The sequence below is a fragment of the Canis lupus genome, chromosome 5 (assembly GCF_048164855.1).
Source record: "Canis lupus baileyi chromosome 5, mCanLup2.hap1, whole genome shotgun sequence".
Taxonomy (NCBI): Eukaryota; Metazoa; Chordata; class Mammalia; order Carnivora; family Canidae; genus Canis; species Canis lupus.
This window is the reverse complement of record NC_132842.1, coordinates 16319071-16339840: the sequence shown is the minus strand read 5'-3', so window position 1 is coordinate 16339840 and position 20770 is coordinate 16319071. Positions and strand designations below refer to the sequence as shown.

Here is a 20770-nt window from a genome sequence, read left to right as displayed (position 1 = left end):
TTATTTATTTGAGAGTGTGCATGTAAGAGTGGCAGGGGGTGGGGGGCAGAGGGAGAGAAAGTGAATCCTCCAGCTGACTCCTTGCTGAGCATGGAGCCTGCCAAGGAGCTCACCCCAGGACCTAAGACCATGTCCTGAGCTGAAATCAAGAGTCGAATGCTTAACAATGAGCCACCTAGGCACCTCCAAAATTACATTCTTAAATAACATTGATAAACTAACACCTTGATTGCTAAATCCCTCTTGAATCCTTTGCCAAAAATTTCCTGACCATCCAATCACTAGAATTTTATTTCAGCTTGGCTTCCCTCATCTTAACTATTTGATTCTTACAACCTGGATTCATTCTCCTAAGAATGCCTCAGACTCAACCTTCTCTCAGTTTCTGCTTCTCCTCCTACCCCCTGCCCTTTTGGTGGTTGTGGTTTTTCCAGTAACCTCTCCAAAATGACAAATGACATTTGACAAATGTAAAACGACAAGTTTGCTGAAAATGACTATTTTCTACAGTTCATTTTTTAAACTTTTACTTTTAAATAATGGAGAAACAAAATTGTTTAAATTCATGTAAAAATAGCAAAAAAACAGAAAGATTATGAATAAAAATGAAATGGAATTAAAATTTTTAAATACCCCACACTTAAAAGGAAATAAAAATGCTATTAAGTGCAAAATGCTATTTGGCATTATGAAGTTGCCAAATTATACCTTGGTATATGAATTAAGAAACTGATCAAAAAAAAAAAAAGAAAAAAAAAGAAACTTAACAATTGAATAATCCAAGAAATGCTTAAAATAGCGCCTGAATACACAAATAATACATATTTGGGAGAACATCCTCATGCTTAAGACAAATAATTAATTTTTAAATTTTATTTATTTATAGTAGGGGGAGGGGCAGAGGGCAAGAGAGAATCCTCAGCAGGCTCCATACTTAGTTAGCATGGAGCCCAGGGCACGACCCTAAGATCATGAATTAAGCCAAAATCAAATCAGATACTCAACCAACTGAACCACTTAGGTTCCCTGAGAAATAATTATTTTTAAACATCTTAAGAATTCAACCAAGTTTAAAATTTATCTGGTTCTATTTCCTAAATCCCTAGCCTCTTCCTAGTACCTGCATAGCCCCGCAGGCTCTACAGAACCATAGGGGCACTTGAAAGTTTTCTTCCCATGCATTTCCTTCTATTCTTGCTAACTGGATAGTTAGCACTTCTCACCACCTACATAACAACATCCTGGGGTATTTGTTCTCCCCCTCTTGCACTGTTTATCTGAAGATTTGCCTGCTCTGACTGAATCTAACATATGCAACTCTCACTCTTATCCTACTTCAGACTCTTGTTTTAAATACGCTATGTTATATAAACTTTAAGAAAAGAGGGGTATTTGGGTGTCTCAGTCGGTTAAGCATCTGTCTTCAGCTCAGGTCATGATCCCAGGGTCCTGGGATTGAGACCTGAGTGACTCCCTGTTCGGCGGGGAGTCTGTTTCTCCTGCTGCCCCTTCCCCCAAACTTGAGTGTGCTCTGTATCTCAAATATATATGTAAATAGAATCAACAAACAAGAGAGAAAGAAAAGAGAGCTAACAAAGGATGATTATGTCAACCTTAGGTCTAATTATTTCAGGTTTACATGTTTACTAGTGAGAGCATGTGATCTATTCAAGAACAAAATATGATAATACAACTTCAGGTTATTTTGTATACTTCATTCAATTGCTTTTCAAATTGAAACTAATTTATAGAGGGCCAGTTAAAACTTTTGAAAACTGTCAATGCAGTGCATACCTAATTTCTTTGACAAACATTTGGAAGATCGGATTTGCTCAGGAGAGGCTTGGGACTTAAATGTCGCTGATGGCAGCTTCAACATTAGCTCACCAAACCAACACACCAAAAACTGCTGCCCCTGGGAAAACTGATCAAAGAAATTACTACTGATGAATGACTGAACTCCTCAAGGTGGTCAGCGTTCTGATTACCTAAGAGCCTGAATTTGTCAAAAACAAAACTAAAAAATGTATTTCTTATTGTGGGATGCACAGAAGCCATCAAGCATTAGTTACTTTATGGCAATAGGCTCTGAGATAGATCTTTCTACATCTGAACTATATATACCATCTATCCCTACTAAGTACGTCACCTCCACAACAAAGACCAAGAGATATTTAGGTTACCAGTACAGATTTCTAACCACAGATGAAAAGCACAAATTTATCATCTACATGAAACAATCTTAGCCAGGAACACAGGGAGCAGTTCCCTTATCTCAAACGCAGATTTATTGGTGTCTTTTTCTGGGTAAGAGTATTCAATGCATTTATCAAGGTACCAAAGTTGCCCTTACACAAACAAAACATGAAAATTACCTAAAAGGTACAAGTTATAAAGACACAATATGGTATAGAAGAAAAAACTAGTATTTGAAGGTAAAAAGCCAAGTTTGGACCTCAGTTTTACCACTCATAAGCTGTGATACCTAGGGAAGTTGCTTCTTTGTCTATCAGTGCCCTAGTCTATCACAGTGGAAAAAATATGTGTACTATGAGGATTAAATATACTGTATGCAAAGTACTTCACCAAGTGCCCAGCATGTATTGCATTATCTACTGCTTTTGCTTTAAGAACACAAAAGTAACTTAATTAGGAAAAAATGAGCTACAACACATTTAAAATCAACTGCTACATGATGAAATGTATTTTTCTTCCAAATGTAGTTCCATCAAAATATGGATACACACTACACTCGTATCCTATGGCTGTGCAAATGTGCCACACAAATTTAGTGACTTAAAACAACACAAATGTATTATTTTACAGCTTCTGGAGGGAGGAGGGCCAAAATGAGTGTTCTCGGGCTAACATCAAAGTGTCAAGGGGTTGTGCTCCTTCTGGACAATCTAGGGAAGAATCTGATCCGCACTTTTTCCAGTGTCTAGAAATTTCGGGAATTCCTGGGCTCATGGCAACATCACTCCAAACTTTGCTTTAATTATCACATCTTCTTTTGCAACTCTGACTTCCTGCCTCCCCTTTCCACTTCAGTAAAAACCCTTGTGATGACACTAGGCTGACCAGATAACTCAGATAATCTTCCCAACTCAAGATTTTTACTGAATCACAAATCCCTTTGCTATGGAAAGTAATATTTCGCAGGTTCTGAAGATTAGGACTTGATGTCACTGGGCACTGCAGGGGACATCATTCTGCCCACCATAAACCCTTCAACATAATCTGACATTGTATAAATTCTGGTGCTAAAATAAATGGGTACATATACACTTTGAAATAGCAGACATTTGATTAATCTCTCATTACTTTAAAATAAATCAGCTTCCTAGACAAGCCATAGGCAATTTTTTTAGTTGCACCATTTGATCTTAAATCAGCTATGACTGGCACATGCTATGCTGTCTTTTATAAATGTCAACATCACATTGTATAAATTGTTGCTATTTATAACCAAGAGAATGTCTGTCATTTTATTTGGCTTTTTTTCTTTTTTCTAAATAATCTTTCTTAGACATGAATGCACTATTTAAAGTTTGACAACACACACACACACAAATAAAAATTTAAAAAATAAAGTTTGACAAACACAGGAAAAGTATGTTTCAAAGAGAGGAATAAATGGTATGTTCCCATCAGATATGGCTTTATCATGATATCTACTCATACCTAAGCACAAAATGTAGACCCAAACTCACCAGTGGTTCTCTATTTTTGACCAGACGAATGATTTTAACTGAGTCTTCCTCATCATCAATATCATCTGGCATTGGAGGTAATACAGGATCATAATTCTTCTGAGCCACAGTATCATGTACAGAAAGCAAAGCCTTTCAAAATCAAAATTTGGAAAAAAAATAATCAAATGTAAAATTCCAAGCATATCCAACTATAAAGAAAATCAAATTGGCATTACAATTTTGACATAGCAAGGCAACTACTTGAAAATGAGGAGCTTAGAAACAGAAGTATAAAAAAGAGCACAAGGCAGCTCTACTTCCCTGCCACACCACCCCATCCCCAAAGCCACTAACGTAGGACAAAAATCAGCATAAAAGTCTTCTCACCTGCATATTCTCTGGTTTATCCTTTTAAGGGTGGCAACTAGGGATGGGGTGGGGGCGGTTATTACTTTTTCTAGGAGGGAGAAAGTGAAGCTATAGGTACATTGTTCGATGAGCCAGTAGAAGTCTAAGAGAACTGTATTTTTCCCTCCCTACTGTTAGCAGAACACACACACACACACACACACACACACACACACACAAAACGAAACGCTGAGCAATATGACTTTCATTTTTTCCTTGATTTTCTCACAATTTCACTTTTTGTGTAATAAGCTAACATGTATATAAAAGAATAAAAGTTTTTCTAGTCATGAATGTCATGGTGGTAAAACTCCACAAACACTGTGAGATTGTCATTATAGACCAATGACCAAAAAAACACTCAAACCTTGACATGTCACAACTATTTTAGGAGAATGCATTTTAGACTTTTAACTACCATGTTGCCTAATCACTACCACCACAGTCCATAAATTAGTTTAGCCAGAAGCCTAGAAATCATCTTTGAAACCAATCTCTCCCCCACCTTACACTCCCCAACGTGGGTTGTAAGTATATTTAACATTTCTGTATATAAGACAAACAATTTTTCCAAGTGGTTGTCCCAGTTTTTACCTTTGAGTTATCTCAGGCTGCCCCTTGAGTCCTTACCCAAGGCATATGCATATTAAAAAAAAAACTACCAAAAAGGATTAGAGCAGTGGTTATTAGCTGAGAACAATTTTACTGCCCAATAGCCACTTGGCAATGTCTGGAGACAGTTTGGGTAGTCAGAGTGTGGAGGATGCTACTGCCATCTAGTGCGTAGAAGCCAAGGATGCTCCTAAACATCTGACAGCATACAGGGCAGTTCCCTGCCTTCCCCATCCCTTCAAACATTTTCCAGCTCCAAAATATCAATAGTCCCAAGTTTCAGAAACTCTGCATTACAGGGAATAATCCCCAAAGATCACATAGGGCAGGAGTGGCTCCTGGTTCCATCAGTCAGAGGGGAAAGGCTTGGCATTCACAGGGCATTGAGGACACTTAACAGAGGGATATTGTCTTTATACTGGGAAACACTTAGTCCAAGATTAAACACTGCTAAGATCTCAGCTAACAAAGCTTAAAAGCAAGCCTCTGAAGGATCAACATGTTTCCAAGTAATTCAATTATAATAGGGAAAAAAACCCTAAAGAATATTACCTATAAAAATAAAAAATATCCAGCATCAAACAAAGTAAAACTCATGATGACTCAGAATCAATTACTGACAGGAGTTACTAGACAAAGGAAGACTTAAGAAAATACTGCTCATGAAGAAGACCATAACACCACAGAACTAAACCCTGAAAATTACACAGATGACAGAATTATATAGAACCAAATCCTGAAATTACAGATAGACTGTAGACAAGGAAATAATACCTATTATATAATTGTATCCTAAATGTTTAAAAAGCTAGAGGAAAAAATGAAAAATCAGATGGGCAATATATAAGAAAGATTCAAATAAAACTTCTAGAGATAAAAGATACAATGTATGAAATTTTTTTAAAGTGCACTGAGATTAACACATCATTAAAGCAACTTATAAACTAACAAGAAACACAAAGATAAAGTAGAGTAAAAAATTATGAATGGAACATTATTGAGCTATGAGACAACTTATATACACCTAATTGGCATCTCCAAAGAAAGGAGAGGTGCTAAAAATTATTTGAAGAAATATGGCAAAAAATATTCCAAATTTGATTTGGGGGGGGGGAGCCCCTAGGTCCAAGAAGTTCAAAATATCCAAGCACAAAAAAAAAAAAGTAAAATAAAATAAAAAGAAACCACCAAATTGCTTAAAACCAGTGAGAAAGTTAAAATTGGCCAAAGGAAAAAAGGTAAAAATGACAACATAATCAGAAACAATGTGAGCTACAAGGTAATAGCAACATCTTTTAAACACTCAAAGAAAACCAGCAACCTAAAGTTCTATACCCAGCAAAAATATCTTTAAGTAATGTGAGCATACTGAAGACTTATTAAAAGACATACAAAAGCTGAAGGAATTCATCACCAGAACAGTTGCATTACAAAATACGGTATATGAAGTCTTTCAGACAGGAAGATAGGAATAAGAGTGGATGGGAATATGGATCTATAAAGAGTTGAATGAAAAACATCAGAAATGTCCCCTATCTGTGTATCTATGAAAACTATCTTGCATATAGCTATGACTAACAGATGGCTAATAAACATCTTTTAAAATAAAATGATTATTATAGTTGATAGACAATATTAACACCAGCTATGCATTTTCCCTCGTTAGCTTTGTATTCACCTCCATGTCTGCTTTCCAAAACACCTTTTAAGATTTATAGATATCAAGTTCCTAATTCTTTATAGTTTTGCTTTACAAATATTTTTGCTTAGCAACATTTTCATTTTGGACAACTAAATGTAACTTTGTATTCTATTTGCCTGCTTTAACTGTGGTGACACTATTCTTCAGTATATACATTGTCTTTTTGTAAAAAAGGCAACACCTAAATAAGAAAATTGTATTTCCATATGCCATAACCCCACTAATCACAACTGATGGGTTTAACGGTTGCTCAGAAAACTACACAGGAAATTGAACACTAGGCCTTGTAACTCCTCAGGCACACAGGCTTTCCCTGCTTTGGATCCCCTCGGGTCAATTCTATGTTCTAAGTTTCTGTCAGGTCCACAGAGTTAAGTGTCTAACTCAAAAGAATGAGTAACACTGATTTATTCCTCCAGAAGGAAGCTTCACTTTTCCCTTTTGCATGCTTTAATGAAGTATCATCCATTCTACATGTTCAGGTGATGAGCAACTTCTGGTAAGTGCATGTTTTGGAAAGCTGAAAAATTGCAACAAATCCTTTTATTTTATTGCCTTTTTAAAACCTATCAAATTTTCCCTGACTTCCTGAATTATAATACCATATTCTAGAGATGATGTCATTTTGTTGTTTTATCAAAAACAAGCCACTGAATGATGACTCCTATAGGTTGATTTGCCTTTACTGTGGCCACATGATGCCACGGAGTGGTCATTATTTTTAATGTCTCTCTTTGCTTCCCCTAGAAACAAAGTGTCTGTAAAGATCCACATCCTTTCATCAGTGCCCTCAAAGGCTATCAATACTATGGCTCTTCTCCATTCGATCACTGCAGGAAGCTCCCATACCTTATCACATCCACTGAGGCCTTCTGTTACAGCCCCACTTCCTTTTTCTCAGCATCTGTTGTCTCTTTGATGCTTCATTACTTTTCTTGGACTTTAAGATTTGGACAGTAAGACTGGATTTTATAAACATTATTGAATAATAAAAGTAATTATTATTGATTGTATATGGCAACCAACCAATCAATTGACAGATATCTTTAAAAATATTTATTTACTTATTTGAGAGTGAATGGGCAAGTGAGCATGGAGGGAGGGGCAGAGAGAATCTCAAGCAGACTCCCTACTGAGCCCAGAGCCAGAAGCAGGGCTCAATCTCACAACCCGGAGATAACGACCTGAGCTGAAACCAAGAGCTGACTGCTTAATGACTGAGCCACCCAGGTGCCCCTCAACTTAGAGATTTTAAGACTGGGTGTAATCTTTAACTCTTTGATAGCCCTCAGGTGACACAAGTGTTACAAAATTTCAAGTCATTTCCTAACTGTTGGGAATCAAGAGTGACAAACTGTGGATGCCTAGGTGGCTCAGCAGTTGAGAATCTACCTTCAGCTCAGGGGATGATTCTGGAATCCTGGGATCGAGTCCCACATTGGGCTCCTGCATGGAGCCTGTTTCCCCCCTTGCCTATGTCTCTGCCTCTTTCTGTGTCTCTCATGAATAAATAAAGAAATATTTAAAAAACAAAAAAGAGTGACAAACTGTACAGGGAGAATGTTGACATATATTCCAGTAGTGATCAATTAGCAAAACTTAGAAAGAATATTAAACAGGGCTTGCAAGGGCATAGGGTTTGGAAAGGACCTTCTCATGCACATCTGTGGGCACTGTATACTGAGAAGATGTCTAGATTATTGCAAAGGACAAGTTGGCAATCACTATCAAAATTTTAGATGTATAGTATTTTAACTCACAATTTACTGACCAATAAAATTCTGAAATATACGAGAGATGTCCATTATAGTGCTATTTACATAGCAAAAAAAAAAAAAAAAAAAAAGGCAGAGATGCCCACCTCAAAGAGATTAGTTATGTTGCTTCAAAGAGAAGTCCACAAAATACCAAAATGTTAAAGGTCCACAAAACAAGAAGTATTGCATTCTAATTATAATGGAAAAAATGTAGCGGTGCCTGGGTGACTAAGTTGGTTAAGTGTCTGAATCTTGATTTCAGCTCAGGTCATAATCTCAGAGTTGTGGGATTGAGACCTGAGCCAGGCTCCATGCTTAGCAGGAAGTCTGCATGAGATTGTCTCTCCCCCTATCCTTCTGTCCCTCCCACCAAATAAATAAATAAATCTTAAAAAAAAAAAAAAAAAGAAAAATGTGTAGGTAATATTTCTGTATGCAAAAAGGAAAAGTAATGCAGCAAATGAACAGTAATTATCCCTAAAAGGTATATGGACACATGCTTCACAGAACAGAAAGTGATTAAACATATGAAATGGTGCTCATCTTCACAAAACATAACAATGAAGAAAGGAACTTCTACTTTCTCCATGGTTTGAATTAAAAATACAATTATGCATTATCAAAATATTTTCCTAATTACTTTTAAAACTTTTTATCAAGTCCCTTTGTAAAAAGTAAAATGAAAGTCAGACTAATTGTCACAACCTTATGAAAGACAAATGTAAACTGTTTATTTAAGTAAATTATTCCTTCTAACCACATTCACACATTTTTTTTTTTTTTTTTTACTTTTCCTGTGTGTCTATCTGTCCATCTGTTCCTGAAGTTGGGAATGTTTCTTCTCTATCTCATGATTATGCTTCAATTTTTATACTCAATTTTTACTTCAATTTTTAATACTTCAATTTTTAAACCTTTTACTTGGAATTCACTGTGTACTACATACAATATGCAATATTATATATATTATTTTCTCCCAATAATTAACCACTTGGGCCAATACCATGTATTGAAGCTGCATCCAGTTCTACCCATCCATACTTCCATCCATCCCTCACATCCTTCATGGAGGCCATAATCATGTTTCACCTGAATTACCTCCACTGGTTCCAGTTGGCCTTCCTCCATTCAGCATCCCACTCCTCCTGCCCTACCACCACTCCTCCACTCCAAGAATCCGTGTACTAGAACAACGGCGTCACTTGCCTATTTAAATCCTTTCAGTGGCTTTCCACTGCTCTTAGGATGAAATCCAAACTTTGCAATATGTTCACAATAAGAGCGGCCATATAATTTATCATCTAAAAAAAGGAAACAACTGAAATGGAAAGGAGGCTATTAATAATCATGCTGGGACTACAGGCACAAACCAGACTGTTCCTGGGCAAACCAGGATGTATATAGCCCCTGTACTCAATCAAAGTAGTCCCTGTATAGCTCTGAACTCTGCCCCTTCCTCTCCTCAAGCTACTGTTCAACCACACTGAACTCATTTACACCCTCAAACTTGACAAGTTATTTTCTTTATGGGACTTCGTATACTATTCACCTTATTTAAAACATCTGTTTTAATGGGCACCTGGGTGGCTCAGTTGATTAAACATCTGACTCTTGATTTTGGCTTAGGTTTTGATCTCAAGGTCATTAGATCTAGCCCTGAGTAGGGCTCACTGCTCAGTGGGATTCTGCTTGAGAACTTCTCTCTCCTGCCCCTCCTCCACAGCCCCCTAGTCTCTCTCTTTCTTAAATAAATCTTTTTTAAGAAATCTATTTTCACATCCTATCCCAACTCACCTTTCCTCTTCCTCCTTTTGGTTACCTCAAATTCAACCTCCAGGGCTCAACTTACTTGCCACTTCCTCTGGAACATTTTCTCCAACCCTCCCCACACTCCTTCTTTCCCAAAGTTAGATCTGGGAGCTAGATCCTCTCTGATGACCACAGTGTTTTAAGGTTTTCTCTATTCATTTGAGAGAGAGACAGACAGACAGAGAGAGAGAGAGAGAGCGTAAACTACAGGAAGGGCAGAGGAGAGGGAAAGAGAGAATCCCAAGGAGCCTGCATGACCTGAGCTGAAACCAAGAGTCGGACGCTGGACTGGCTGAGCCACCTACGTACCCCTCCACAGTATTTCTATGTGTTCTTTTACTCAGTATTTCTCCTGTTAGCTTCCTTAACCTTCACGTATCTTCTGCAAGTTGCATCTGTAGGGTCTGGCACAGAGTAGGCATTGGACATTTGAGAATGAATGAATGAGGATCTGACTCCAGGAACATTTACAAATAACCAGAGAAAGTTCTAAAATTTTTCAAAAAGGAGTTGGTAGATCTGTGGGATAGATGTATTGACCTCCTCCTAGGGGCTGTGCATTTAGTTGTATACAACTATGTGTGTTTATAAAAATCATTACTTTTGAGGTAGACCTCAGGTTTCTTTTCACTACTGTGAACGATTTTAAGTGAAAGATCCATCTTTAACAAGTAAATAATTACTTCCCTTATGCACTGCAAATTAAAAACAATATTCAAATTAACACCCTGGAGTTACGTTTTTCATATTTAAATTGTCTGCTCAATTTACAATTCATGTATACCTGTTATAGTCTATTGTACCTTGTTCTGCTTTAAAAAAAAAAAAAAAGAAAATATTTTACTTTACTAAATGACTTCTCAATTACCTAAAAAAAAGTGAAATTCGGGTAGCCCAGGTGGCTCAGCGGTTTAGCGCCACCTTCGGCTCAGGGCGTGATCCTGGAGACTGGGGATCCGGTCCCACATCTGGCTCCCTGCATGGAGCCTGCTTCTCCCTCTGCCTGTGTTTCTGCCTCTCTCTCTCCCTGTGTCCCTAATGAATAAATAAATAAAATCTTTTTTTAAAAAAAGTGAAATTCAAATTGATGGTGTTAATTATTTCAAGGAAAGCAATGTTAAATATTAGGTTATAAAGGTAAGAAAGATATCCCCCCAAGGCTAGCTAACTAGAAATTGCCACTGCCAACTGAGACATCATGTGTCTACAATCTTACCCACTTCCTACACATCACTTACTGAAAATACATCTTTCATGCTGACTTCTCACACATTCTATCACATGGCTATACAAACATAAAACATTTTAAAAGCATTAATCTAAAATATGTTCATAGTTTATAAGGTTGTATCCAACGGTGAGTACAATCTAAAATCATACTTCCCTCTTGAGCAAAATACCAGTTTCCATCCAGTATAACCTCTTATTTATTGGCTGTTCTATTCCAAACACTCTTGAATAGAATACCAAATCATGTTGTTTTGTCCGAAACACTCGTCTTCAATTTCTAATACTCAAAACAAGATCGTACTCTCAAAAAGGAGTTTAACAAGCTTCTCCCAGCTAACCTCACCCTTCTCTGGTTCATATTCACTTCTCATGTGCACTCAGAACAAATGAAGACATTTTCAGAACTTTCTCTACCTATGAATCTCTTACTCTGAGCTCTTAACCTTTCTATATACTTTAATTTCAAGCAACTATTCTGCTTTAATCTGATCTTTATTCTTTAGAACTAAAATTCAACCAATCTCCTCTGTACCAGTGCAAATCAATTACTCTATACTACTAATGATAGTACACTTAACAGCACTTATTTTAATTCTAAGGATTAGGAGTTAAAGTTAGGGCATGTTTTCACTTCATCTTTTATTTAATACTATCTTTCTCTTTTCACTAGCAATTGAAGACTACTTAGAGTTCCAAAGGAAATTTTTCAAGGAAGGTAGAAATCAAGTTTTTGCATCTAGGCAGAAATATTCATTTGACAGCCTACATATGCTTAATAGAAATGATCATAAGATAATTGATCATTTTGGGGCACTTGGGTGGCTCAGTAAGTCAAGCATCCAACTCTTGGTTTCAGCACAGGTCATGATCTCAGGGTCATGAGACGGAGCCCAGCATCAAACTCCACACTCAGCAGGAGTCTGTTTGAGATTCTCCCTCTCCCTCTGCCCCTCCTCCTGACTCATACTCTCTCAAATAAATCTTTAAAAAGGAAAAATAACTGATCGTTTCAATTACATAATCCATATGTAATTTTGACTCATGGAACAATCTTTCAAGTGTAATGGCAGCAATAGCAAGTCCAAAACGTACAGATGATAGGATTTAGTGCATTAGTGACCTCAGAATTAACAGGAACATTTTGAAATGACCTCTGTTGACCAAGCACCTTTGGGGGAAAGGTAAGTGATACATACCTGGAAGAAAAATGGCAGGGAAGGAGTGAAATAGGTGAAGGAGATTAAGAGATACAATCTTCCAGTCACAAAATAAGTAAAAGGCAGAAATGTCATATACCACAGAGGGAATAGAGTCAATGATAGTGTAACAACTTTGTAGGGTGACATACAGTACCTGGACTAATTGCGGTGATCATTTTTTAATGTGTATACATATCAGAGGTCACTATGTTGTACACCTGAAACTAATACAATATTGTTATGTCAACTAGTCTTCAATAAAAAAAATGGCAAGGAGACTTGAAATCTGCCTACTGATACTAATATTCTATACTGGAAAACTGCTCTGCTCTGTAAAGGGTAGTATTTATTAAAATATGAATTAGTGGAGGGAGAGGAGATGGGGCAGATAACAGGGGAGGGCAAAGTGAAAAACTGAAATGATCCTATACAAAAATAGGTACAGTTGTCCAATATATTGGAATACCGTTCACTAGCCATGTAAAATGACCTAAACAAAATCACTGATAGATTCTGCATTCTATACTCTTATCTTCATTTAAAGGAAACTGACCTTGAAGTGACATTATATTCACTACCTGAAATCCTGAGCTACCCGATTAAAGTATTTTATAGTTAGTCACATTATTATCAAAAGCTCAACTTTCTTCCTTAATGGGATTTGGGTTATTAAAATACTGTGCACGATTTGAAAATACATTCACTTGAAAATTGACGCTCGAAATAAAATTCATCTGAAGCCTCAGAAAGTGGCCCTCCTGGAAGATATTTATTACACGTCCTCACCTTCACATTGGGTTTTGACAGGAGTTTCAACAGCTCTCTGATCTCACTGTTTAATGGCTTGTTCTGAAGCTCTTCAGCCAGCTGTAAGGGAGATCACATTGACACAGAGAACATTTAGTAAGGGCGCTGTGTTGCTCCATATGTGACAACCGAGAATCTATCTTGCCACTTTCCAGTGATTAAGGAGAGGTCGGTATGAAAGAAAACAGACCATCAATGACGGCTCCTTTTTTCAGGCCCTTGGTAGGCCAGATCCCAGGCCAGGATCGTGGCTGAGTAGAACTCCAAAAATCATATCATCCAGATCACCTTCTGATTTATTGCAATGAGGGTAAATCCCAGCACTTCATCTTAAGGAATGGTCTTTTGCATGCAAACAAAGGACCACTTGTCAAAAGGATTGGATCCGGTTTTGACACTATTTTTTAAAAAGAGAGAAAGAAAGAAAATGGAAAAAAAAAGAAAGGTTCTGAATGAGGTGGTGAAATCCACAGGGTTCCCAAAAACCCACAATAGCTTGCTGTTTAGAGCTGGAGGAAAAAGAACTAGAATGTCTTTAATAGAGCAAATGATCTGAAACTTTTATGTTTACCTACAGGATAAGAAATCCATTCAATATAAACCAGGTTAATCACAAAATGACTTAAAATAGGTTGACAAGTACTCTGGGAACAAACACGCCGACCATATTCTACTATCATGATAAAGCATTCCCATTTGCTGGTTCTAGCTAAAGAATAGTTGGAACTTTGAACCTGCTTCATGTTCTTCAAGAGATTTTCCTATCAAGACTCTTCCATTTTAGGATATAGTAAGGATATAATTTCCTAAGAAGAAAAAGCAAGACCAAACAGAAAGAGAAATTATACTGTGAAATATGTAGAAGAGAATTCAAAATATGTACAATATATTTTCATTAAAAAAACCCACCTTAAAACACTGCTTGAAATTTCTCTGGTCCTATTGTTTCTACCAAACTAAAAACAACTGCTCTTATCTCTAGACAAGGACTTTCCTCTAAAAGAAGGGCATAAAGTAAATTATACACTAAAATAAAATGTCATAAATTGATATATTCGTTACATTTCAAAAAGTGACTTAACTTTTCGAACGTAAAATTTTTGTTTTTCAAGGTAAAGCAATTGTGATAATTGTTAACCTACAGAAAGTCACAGGCTCTTTGCATTCTTTAGTCACTTTATAACAATACTTTTAAAAATTTAAATATATTGTTCTGATGAATTAGAAAATGCTATATTTTACCTTATTATAATAACAGCCTCTAATTTTTTTAAAAAGCAATATTATCATAATATGATTGGGCCTCAGGGGAGCCCTGAGTGGCTCAGTGGTTTGGTGCCTGCTTCAGCCCAGGGCATGATCCTGGAGTCCTGGGATTGAGTCCCACAGCAGGCTCCCTCCATGGAGCCTGCTTCTCTCTCTTCCTGTGTCTCTGCCTCCCTCTCTCTCTCTCTCTCTCTCTCTCTCTGTGTCTCTCATGAATAAATAAGCTCTTCTTTAAAAAAAAAATATGATTGGGCCTCAATCACACTGGATAGTTAATAAATATTTCTCCAAACTCTCAATAGTTAAAGTTTTTTAAGTGATTTCTTGAGACTTTCTCAAGTGGCAACTGCAGCTTACTAGAATTCTATCTGTAACTTTACTCACCTTCACTTTAAAAATTTTGGTTCTATAATGCAGAGGAATAAGCTTCCTCATAAACACATAAACTGAAATATCTCTATAATTTGTAATCTCTGTGGATAGAACTGGAAAGGAGTTTGAGAGACTAAACAAATAGCAAATCACTTAGAGATTTATTACATATGCCTTATTATCTAAATTAAAATAGAAAGCATATATAAGAAAATCAACTTCTGAAGATGATCAGTTGTTTTTTAGTTTTTTTTAAATTATATGGCCCAATATTTAAACTGAACTATGGCTTTTTTTTTTTAATCATAACCAAGGAAAAAATTTAAAAAGCAACAGATAAGCTCTAGGAGATCACAAAAACCAGCCTTCACATGAGACCTATTTCTCATCTGGCTTAGTGTCCTTTATAGTTTATCCAGGTGTGCTTTCAATTCATCCGAGTTTGTAAGTGAACAGCAAGGTAATTCCCTCCCTCAGATTGAAAATAAAATTACAGCTACAGGAAATTAACTACTCCATCAATGCCAACTGCTTCTAAAATTTATTTTTTGGTTATGAAGGTAATTTGGAAAGGACTAATATCCATAAATCATTATGATGCTTTATACTCCATTTTAAAAACAATCCTGTCTTTTTATGTATTTCATCAGGCCTCATTCCGACACTAGCGTATCTGTCATTTTTTAGCACTGTCAGCAACAGACCTATCTCATTTGTCTTTATTTCTCCAAAGCATTCCTCCTGCCTGTGACTTTCTCAGAACACTAGTAGCTGACAGTTTCTCTCTGCCCAGAGAGTTCTAGCCTCAGACTTCTGCTACTGTAGCTACCCAGGTAGAACAGAGGGCATCTCCACGCACATTTTTTGAGCGGGAGAGTGAATGCAAATCAGCACAGTATCCGCATAAGGTCCTTGGTGACAGGACTTTTGGAAACATCTGCAGCTTCTTCTCGTTTTCACTCCTAGGATCTCACACTTGTGTCTGTGCCAGGAAGAGCTCTGCTCAGGGCCGGGCCCAAGGGAGCCAGGTGGCAGGGAGCTCCAAAAGGCACACTTACATCATCGGCCAAGACTGCTGCACCGTGGAGAATGGGCACGGGGTTCTGCTTCTCATAGTAGTGGAGCTTTTCATGAATCTAGAAGAAAAACAAGAGTATACAAGTTCACCTGCTAGCTAACGGTGAGATAGTTGAAGGGTTTTCAGCACTGCAAACAGAAATGGATCCACTAAACCTCAAACAAAAATTAAACGTTTCTATAAATCTATAGATGACAAATACGTGGACCTAATTCTATGGTCCAGTGTTTCAATGTGATGTCAAATGGGGGCAAAAATCGTTATCAAATAGAGCCCACATAAAAACTAAACCTTTCTTTTTTCCCTTGAATAATTATGATAGTTTTCTAAAATCTGTAACTTCTAAAACACTTTGCTTCAGTATCAGTTGTAGTTCATATCTCTGCTAAAAACATAAATTATGATTAAAGCCAAGTGATGAGGCAGCAGCCACTTGGGTTGGTACGTGATAACCACTAGAAGCAAGAGAGCTGGTGTGGTGTGTGCCTTCCCAAGCATGCTGTTCCTTCCCTTCGCTTAGTCTTTTTTCCTCCCAGATTCTCAACATTTCCCCCAAATTCAAACTTCTAAGAAACAAAGGGATTGCTCTTAGTTGAAGACATTTCTTAGAAGTATTGAGCTTGGATAACTTTCTGTCCTGTAAAACAAGGAAAATTACACTATCAAAGAATAATTGGGTCCTTTCATTCCCGACATTACCCAAGAAAAACAAAGGTGAGAATGTATTTTAGTGTGCTAGAAGACACACAGAGTTCCTTTAAAAATCTAGTATTGGGCAGCCCTGGTGGCACAGCAGTTTAGCACCACCTGTGGCCCAGGGCGTGATCCTGGAGACCGGGGATGGAGTCCCACATCCGGCTCCCTGCATGGAGCCTGCTTCTCCCTCTGCCTGTGTCTCTGCCTCATTCTTTCTCTCTCTCTCTCTGGGTCTTGTGAATAAATAAATAAATAAATTCTTTTTTAAAAATTCTAGTATTATGGGAATCCCTGGGTGGCTTAGCGGTTTAGTGCCCGCCTTCGGCCCAGGGTGTGATACTGGAAACCTGGGATCGAGTCCCATATCAGGCTCCCTGCATGGAGCCTGCTTCTTCCTCTGCCTGTGTCTCTGTCTCTCTCTCTCTCTCAATCTGTGTCTCTCATGAATAAATAAATAAAATCTTTAAAAAAATCTAGTATTATCATTAAGAAATGAAAGATGCTTTGACAAATGCAAAACTGTTGGCTTTTAAGTTTTATCTATTTCAGCTCTTACACAGGTGCCTTTAAAATGTTATACTTGAAAACTTACTTGAGCCTCCTCTTCTTTACAGTTGAAGAAACTACCCCCCCACTATATATATAAAATAGTTGCACCTCATAATTTCCAGTTTTTAATAGGTATCAAGTAATATACTCATAGGTAACAAGTCATCTACTCTTTAATTAGACTCAAAGCTAACCAAACCCTCTTGTAAAAAATCTGGAAGATATATTTTACATTGATTAGCCAGATGCTATTGCTAAGGGGGGATTCCATTGCCTTTTTGGCAACCTGGCCCACAGTGCAGAGTATCAGGGCAGGAATTTTGATACTTAGGATATTACCAGAATGACCAGGGCCACATTTTTACTTAATATCTTGGAACCTTCACTCATTAAGCAGTAGGGTAATAAACAAAATTTTTTAAGAATACAAGCTATAAAAAGAGCAAGATTTGATGTGACAAAGTATTAAAAGTATAATTTAAAACAAAACCATCCAACCTAAAAGCTTAATTAATCTTGCTTGAGTCATTGCCAAAAATTAGACCACGTCAACAAATACTATCATAGAATATTGAGCTCAACCTCTCATATAACTCATCTAGCTTTCTTGCAACCAATTGTTTAAATGTCTGCTTCCCTGCGATGGTAAATATAGAGGCTCACTTTTTTTTTTTTTTAAAGGTACTACCATAGGTCTGTATTCCCTACTAATAATGATCAGGGGAAAAAAAAAAAAAAAAGATCAGTACTGTCAGTAATATCATCTTCAGTGAGTTTAGTATTTTAATCCCTTAACTCTCACAAGAATATTAAGAGGCAGATGGCACCATCATTCGACTTTACAGATCAGCAGATACATAGGAGTTAAATAATAACTTGTGATGGTCCCACACATAGAAACAACCGAGCTGGGACTTAAACTCAGGCCACCTGGCTCAGTGTCAGAGCTCTTCATCACTCCACATGCCTGCCTCTCAGACTAACATCTCGTCTGTCTTCTTCACTGACCTCAATCACTGCTGGATGAACAGGATAGAGAGAGGCTCACGGATATGTGACAAATAATATTAGCTGTTTCCAATGACTACAGGATTAGGGATGGCTCCTCTTCACCCCTCCCTGTATTTTTTCTTTCTGACAATTCTTAATTTTTCCAGATTAATTTATATTGATACTATACCATAATTACAACTTAAAAATTATATGCCCCAAATAAATACATTCTTTCTCCACTTCATTTCCTTCTTCTGAGGGTCTTTTAAAAACAAAGAGCCCCTCTTTCCATATCATCATCTTTCCATCTTCACCCAAGTGAGTTGAGTGCATACCCCTACTCTTCCCACTCTGGGACTTTGTATTGTATCAGGAATTTTTAAATGCTCTCCCAGAATTTCCAAATGCTGGTAGCCCTATTTTGATATGTGTTTTACTTCAGGACATAATTTTAAATATTAAGTTGGTATGAAAGTAAAAATTACTGCAAGCAATTTTGGGCTATTCACAGTTTCCAAAATCACTGACTTTTATTGGTATTTATAATATCCAGGAAGAAAAGTTTTTTTAATGATTTTCAAATTCAAATACAATAAACAGGTAACACATATAAACTTCACCCCAGGGCTATCCAATAGAACTCCTTGGATGTTGAAAATGTTCTGTACCTTCTTGTCCAACACGGTTTGTCACTAGCTACATGTGCATACTGAACACTTGAACTGTGGCTAGTTTACTTGAGGAACTGAATTTTTTATTTTATTTTTATTAATTTAAAGGCCCACATGAGGCTAGTGGTTTTAATATTGAATAACATGGCAAGATTTTATGTTAAACGCTCTGTAACTCAACTTTGCACATCAGAAAAATTCACTCTGATATAGTTTGGCCAATTTCCCTAAGTGTCACATTTTGGAACCCAACAGACAAATACACAACCAAAGACACAGCATCTAATTATCTGTGCACTGCCAAATCTGCAAAATCTCACTTATTTTAACTAAACGCTTCCCTTTGCAGACTCAACTGTGTAATAAGTGTACTTCATTTTTCTCCCTTGAACAAGAGGAGAGCAAAGTGGTAGGAGTTGCAGAAAGAAAGAAGTGAAGACAACTGGAGAAGGGGAGACTCTGGTTAAATTAGTTTCATATGATAGCAAAATAGTTAATCATTAAAAGATATGCTTCTAAAATATGTAAAGTACACTATTAAGGAAAAAAGGACATTTCAAAAGAGACATTTATGTTCCAATTAATAGTGTATATGCACATGTCCATAAGTGTTTGTTTTCTACAATTACACGTATATCAGAAAAAATTAAAATAAAAATCATTTCTACATGTAATTTGTTTTTTTAGTTTTATTTTAAGATTTATTTTATTTGTTTAGAGAGAGAGAGACAGAGTTGCAGGAGGGAGGGGTAAAGGGAGAGGGAGAGGGAGAGAGAAACCACAAGCAGACTCTGAGCTGAGCACAGAGCCAGAGGCCAGCTCTATCTCATGATCCTGAGTTCATGACCAGAGCCAAAACCAAGAGCTGGCCTCTCAACTGACTGAGCCACCCAGGTCCATCTATCTCACTGATGGGTAAACGGAAGAACCCAATTATGGAATTAAATAAACCAAAGCTGTAAAAATCCCTTTTCTGCCTTCTATTATGAATATTAAAAAGCAATGAAAATAACTGCTCAATAGTTTTAGCCAAACCAGAATTGGTATTGTGCACACACACGCTCGCATGCACACATACACAAACACCCCCCATCTACCTCATTTATTTACAACATGGAGAGGAGAGAGTTCTGAGTTTTACTTTTTTTTAAAGATTAACTTGAAAATAATAATGTGGAGAAGTGGTACTTTGACAGCATATTAAAGGACTCCCCTAGAGAGGGAATTTAATCTTCCCCTAGAAGATTCTTTTTTTTTTAATTTTTTTAAAGTTTTTTATTTTATTTATTCATTCATGATAGAGAGAGAGACAGAGACAGAGACACAGGCAGAGGGAGAAGCAGGCTCCATGCTGGGAGCCCGACGCAGGACTCGATCCCAGGACTCCAGGATCATGCCCTAGGCTGAAGGCAGTGCTAAACCGCTGAGCCACCCAGGGATCCCGGTTCTGAGTTGTAAAAGAAGATCCATGGGACACAATGACAGCCAAGAGGAGCTGGTAATGACATATCATGTTGTGTAGGGATTAAAAAAAGAAGAAGAAACATTCTAATGGCTGGGATCCTTTTTTTAAAATAATAATCTTTCTCAAAAAAAAAAAAACCCTCTTTATTAGGAAAGAGGAAATGTAAAAACAACAAAGAACAACAGAGACAATAGTGCTAACTGTATGCCCTTCTTTCCAATTATATACCACTAATCTCTCTTAGCTAATAGCTCCAAAAAACTGAAATTAATAAAACTGACGAGAGTTGATGTTCTTGTTTTGTTTCCTGCCTTGAATAAGATAAATTCTGTATATACATTGCCATAGATACTTAGCTCATGTGAAATTAGTACCCACATATTCAAATGTATGAAGAGGCTTTTGTGGGGTTTTTTAAAAGATTTATTTATTTATTTGAGAAAAGAGCAGGAAGAGGCACA

The 20770-nt window shown here is 37.0% G+C and overlaps 1 protein-coding gene across 7 annotated transcripts in view; it reads right to left on the bottom strand.

The window, feature by feature from the left end:
• Nucleotides 1-20770, bottom strand: part of MPP7 (MAGUK p55 scaffold protein 7) — a 307798-nt gene that overhangs the window by 94928 nt on the left and 192100 nt on the right. For 5 of the 7 annotated variants that reach the window (XM_072825570.1, XM_072825576.1, XM_072825572.1 and 2 more), the window contains 3 exons: nt 15916-15993; nt 13199-13279; nt 3714-3845 (listed from right to left, as the gene is read on the bottom strand). In XM_072825570.1, coding sequence (XP_072681671.1) covers nt 3714-3845; nt 13199-13279; nt 15916-15993 — 291 coding nt within the window. The remainder of the gene's footprint in view (nt 1-3713; nt 3846-13198; nt 13280-15915; nt 15994-20770) is intronic. The other 2 variants (XM_072825574.1, XM_072825575.1) reach the window with 2 other exon arrangements.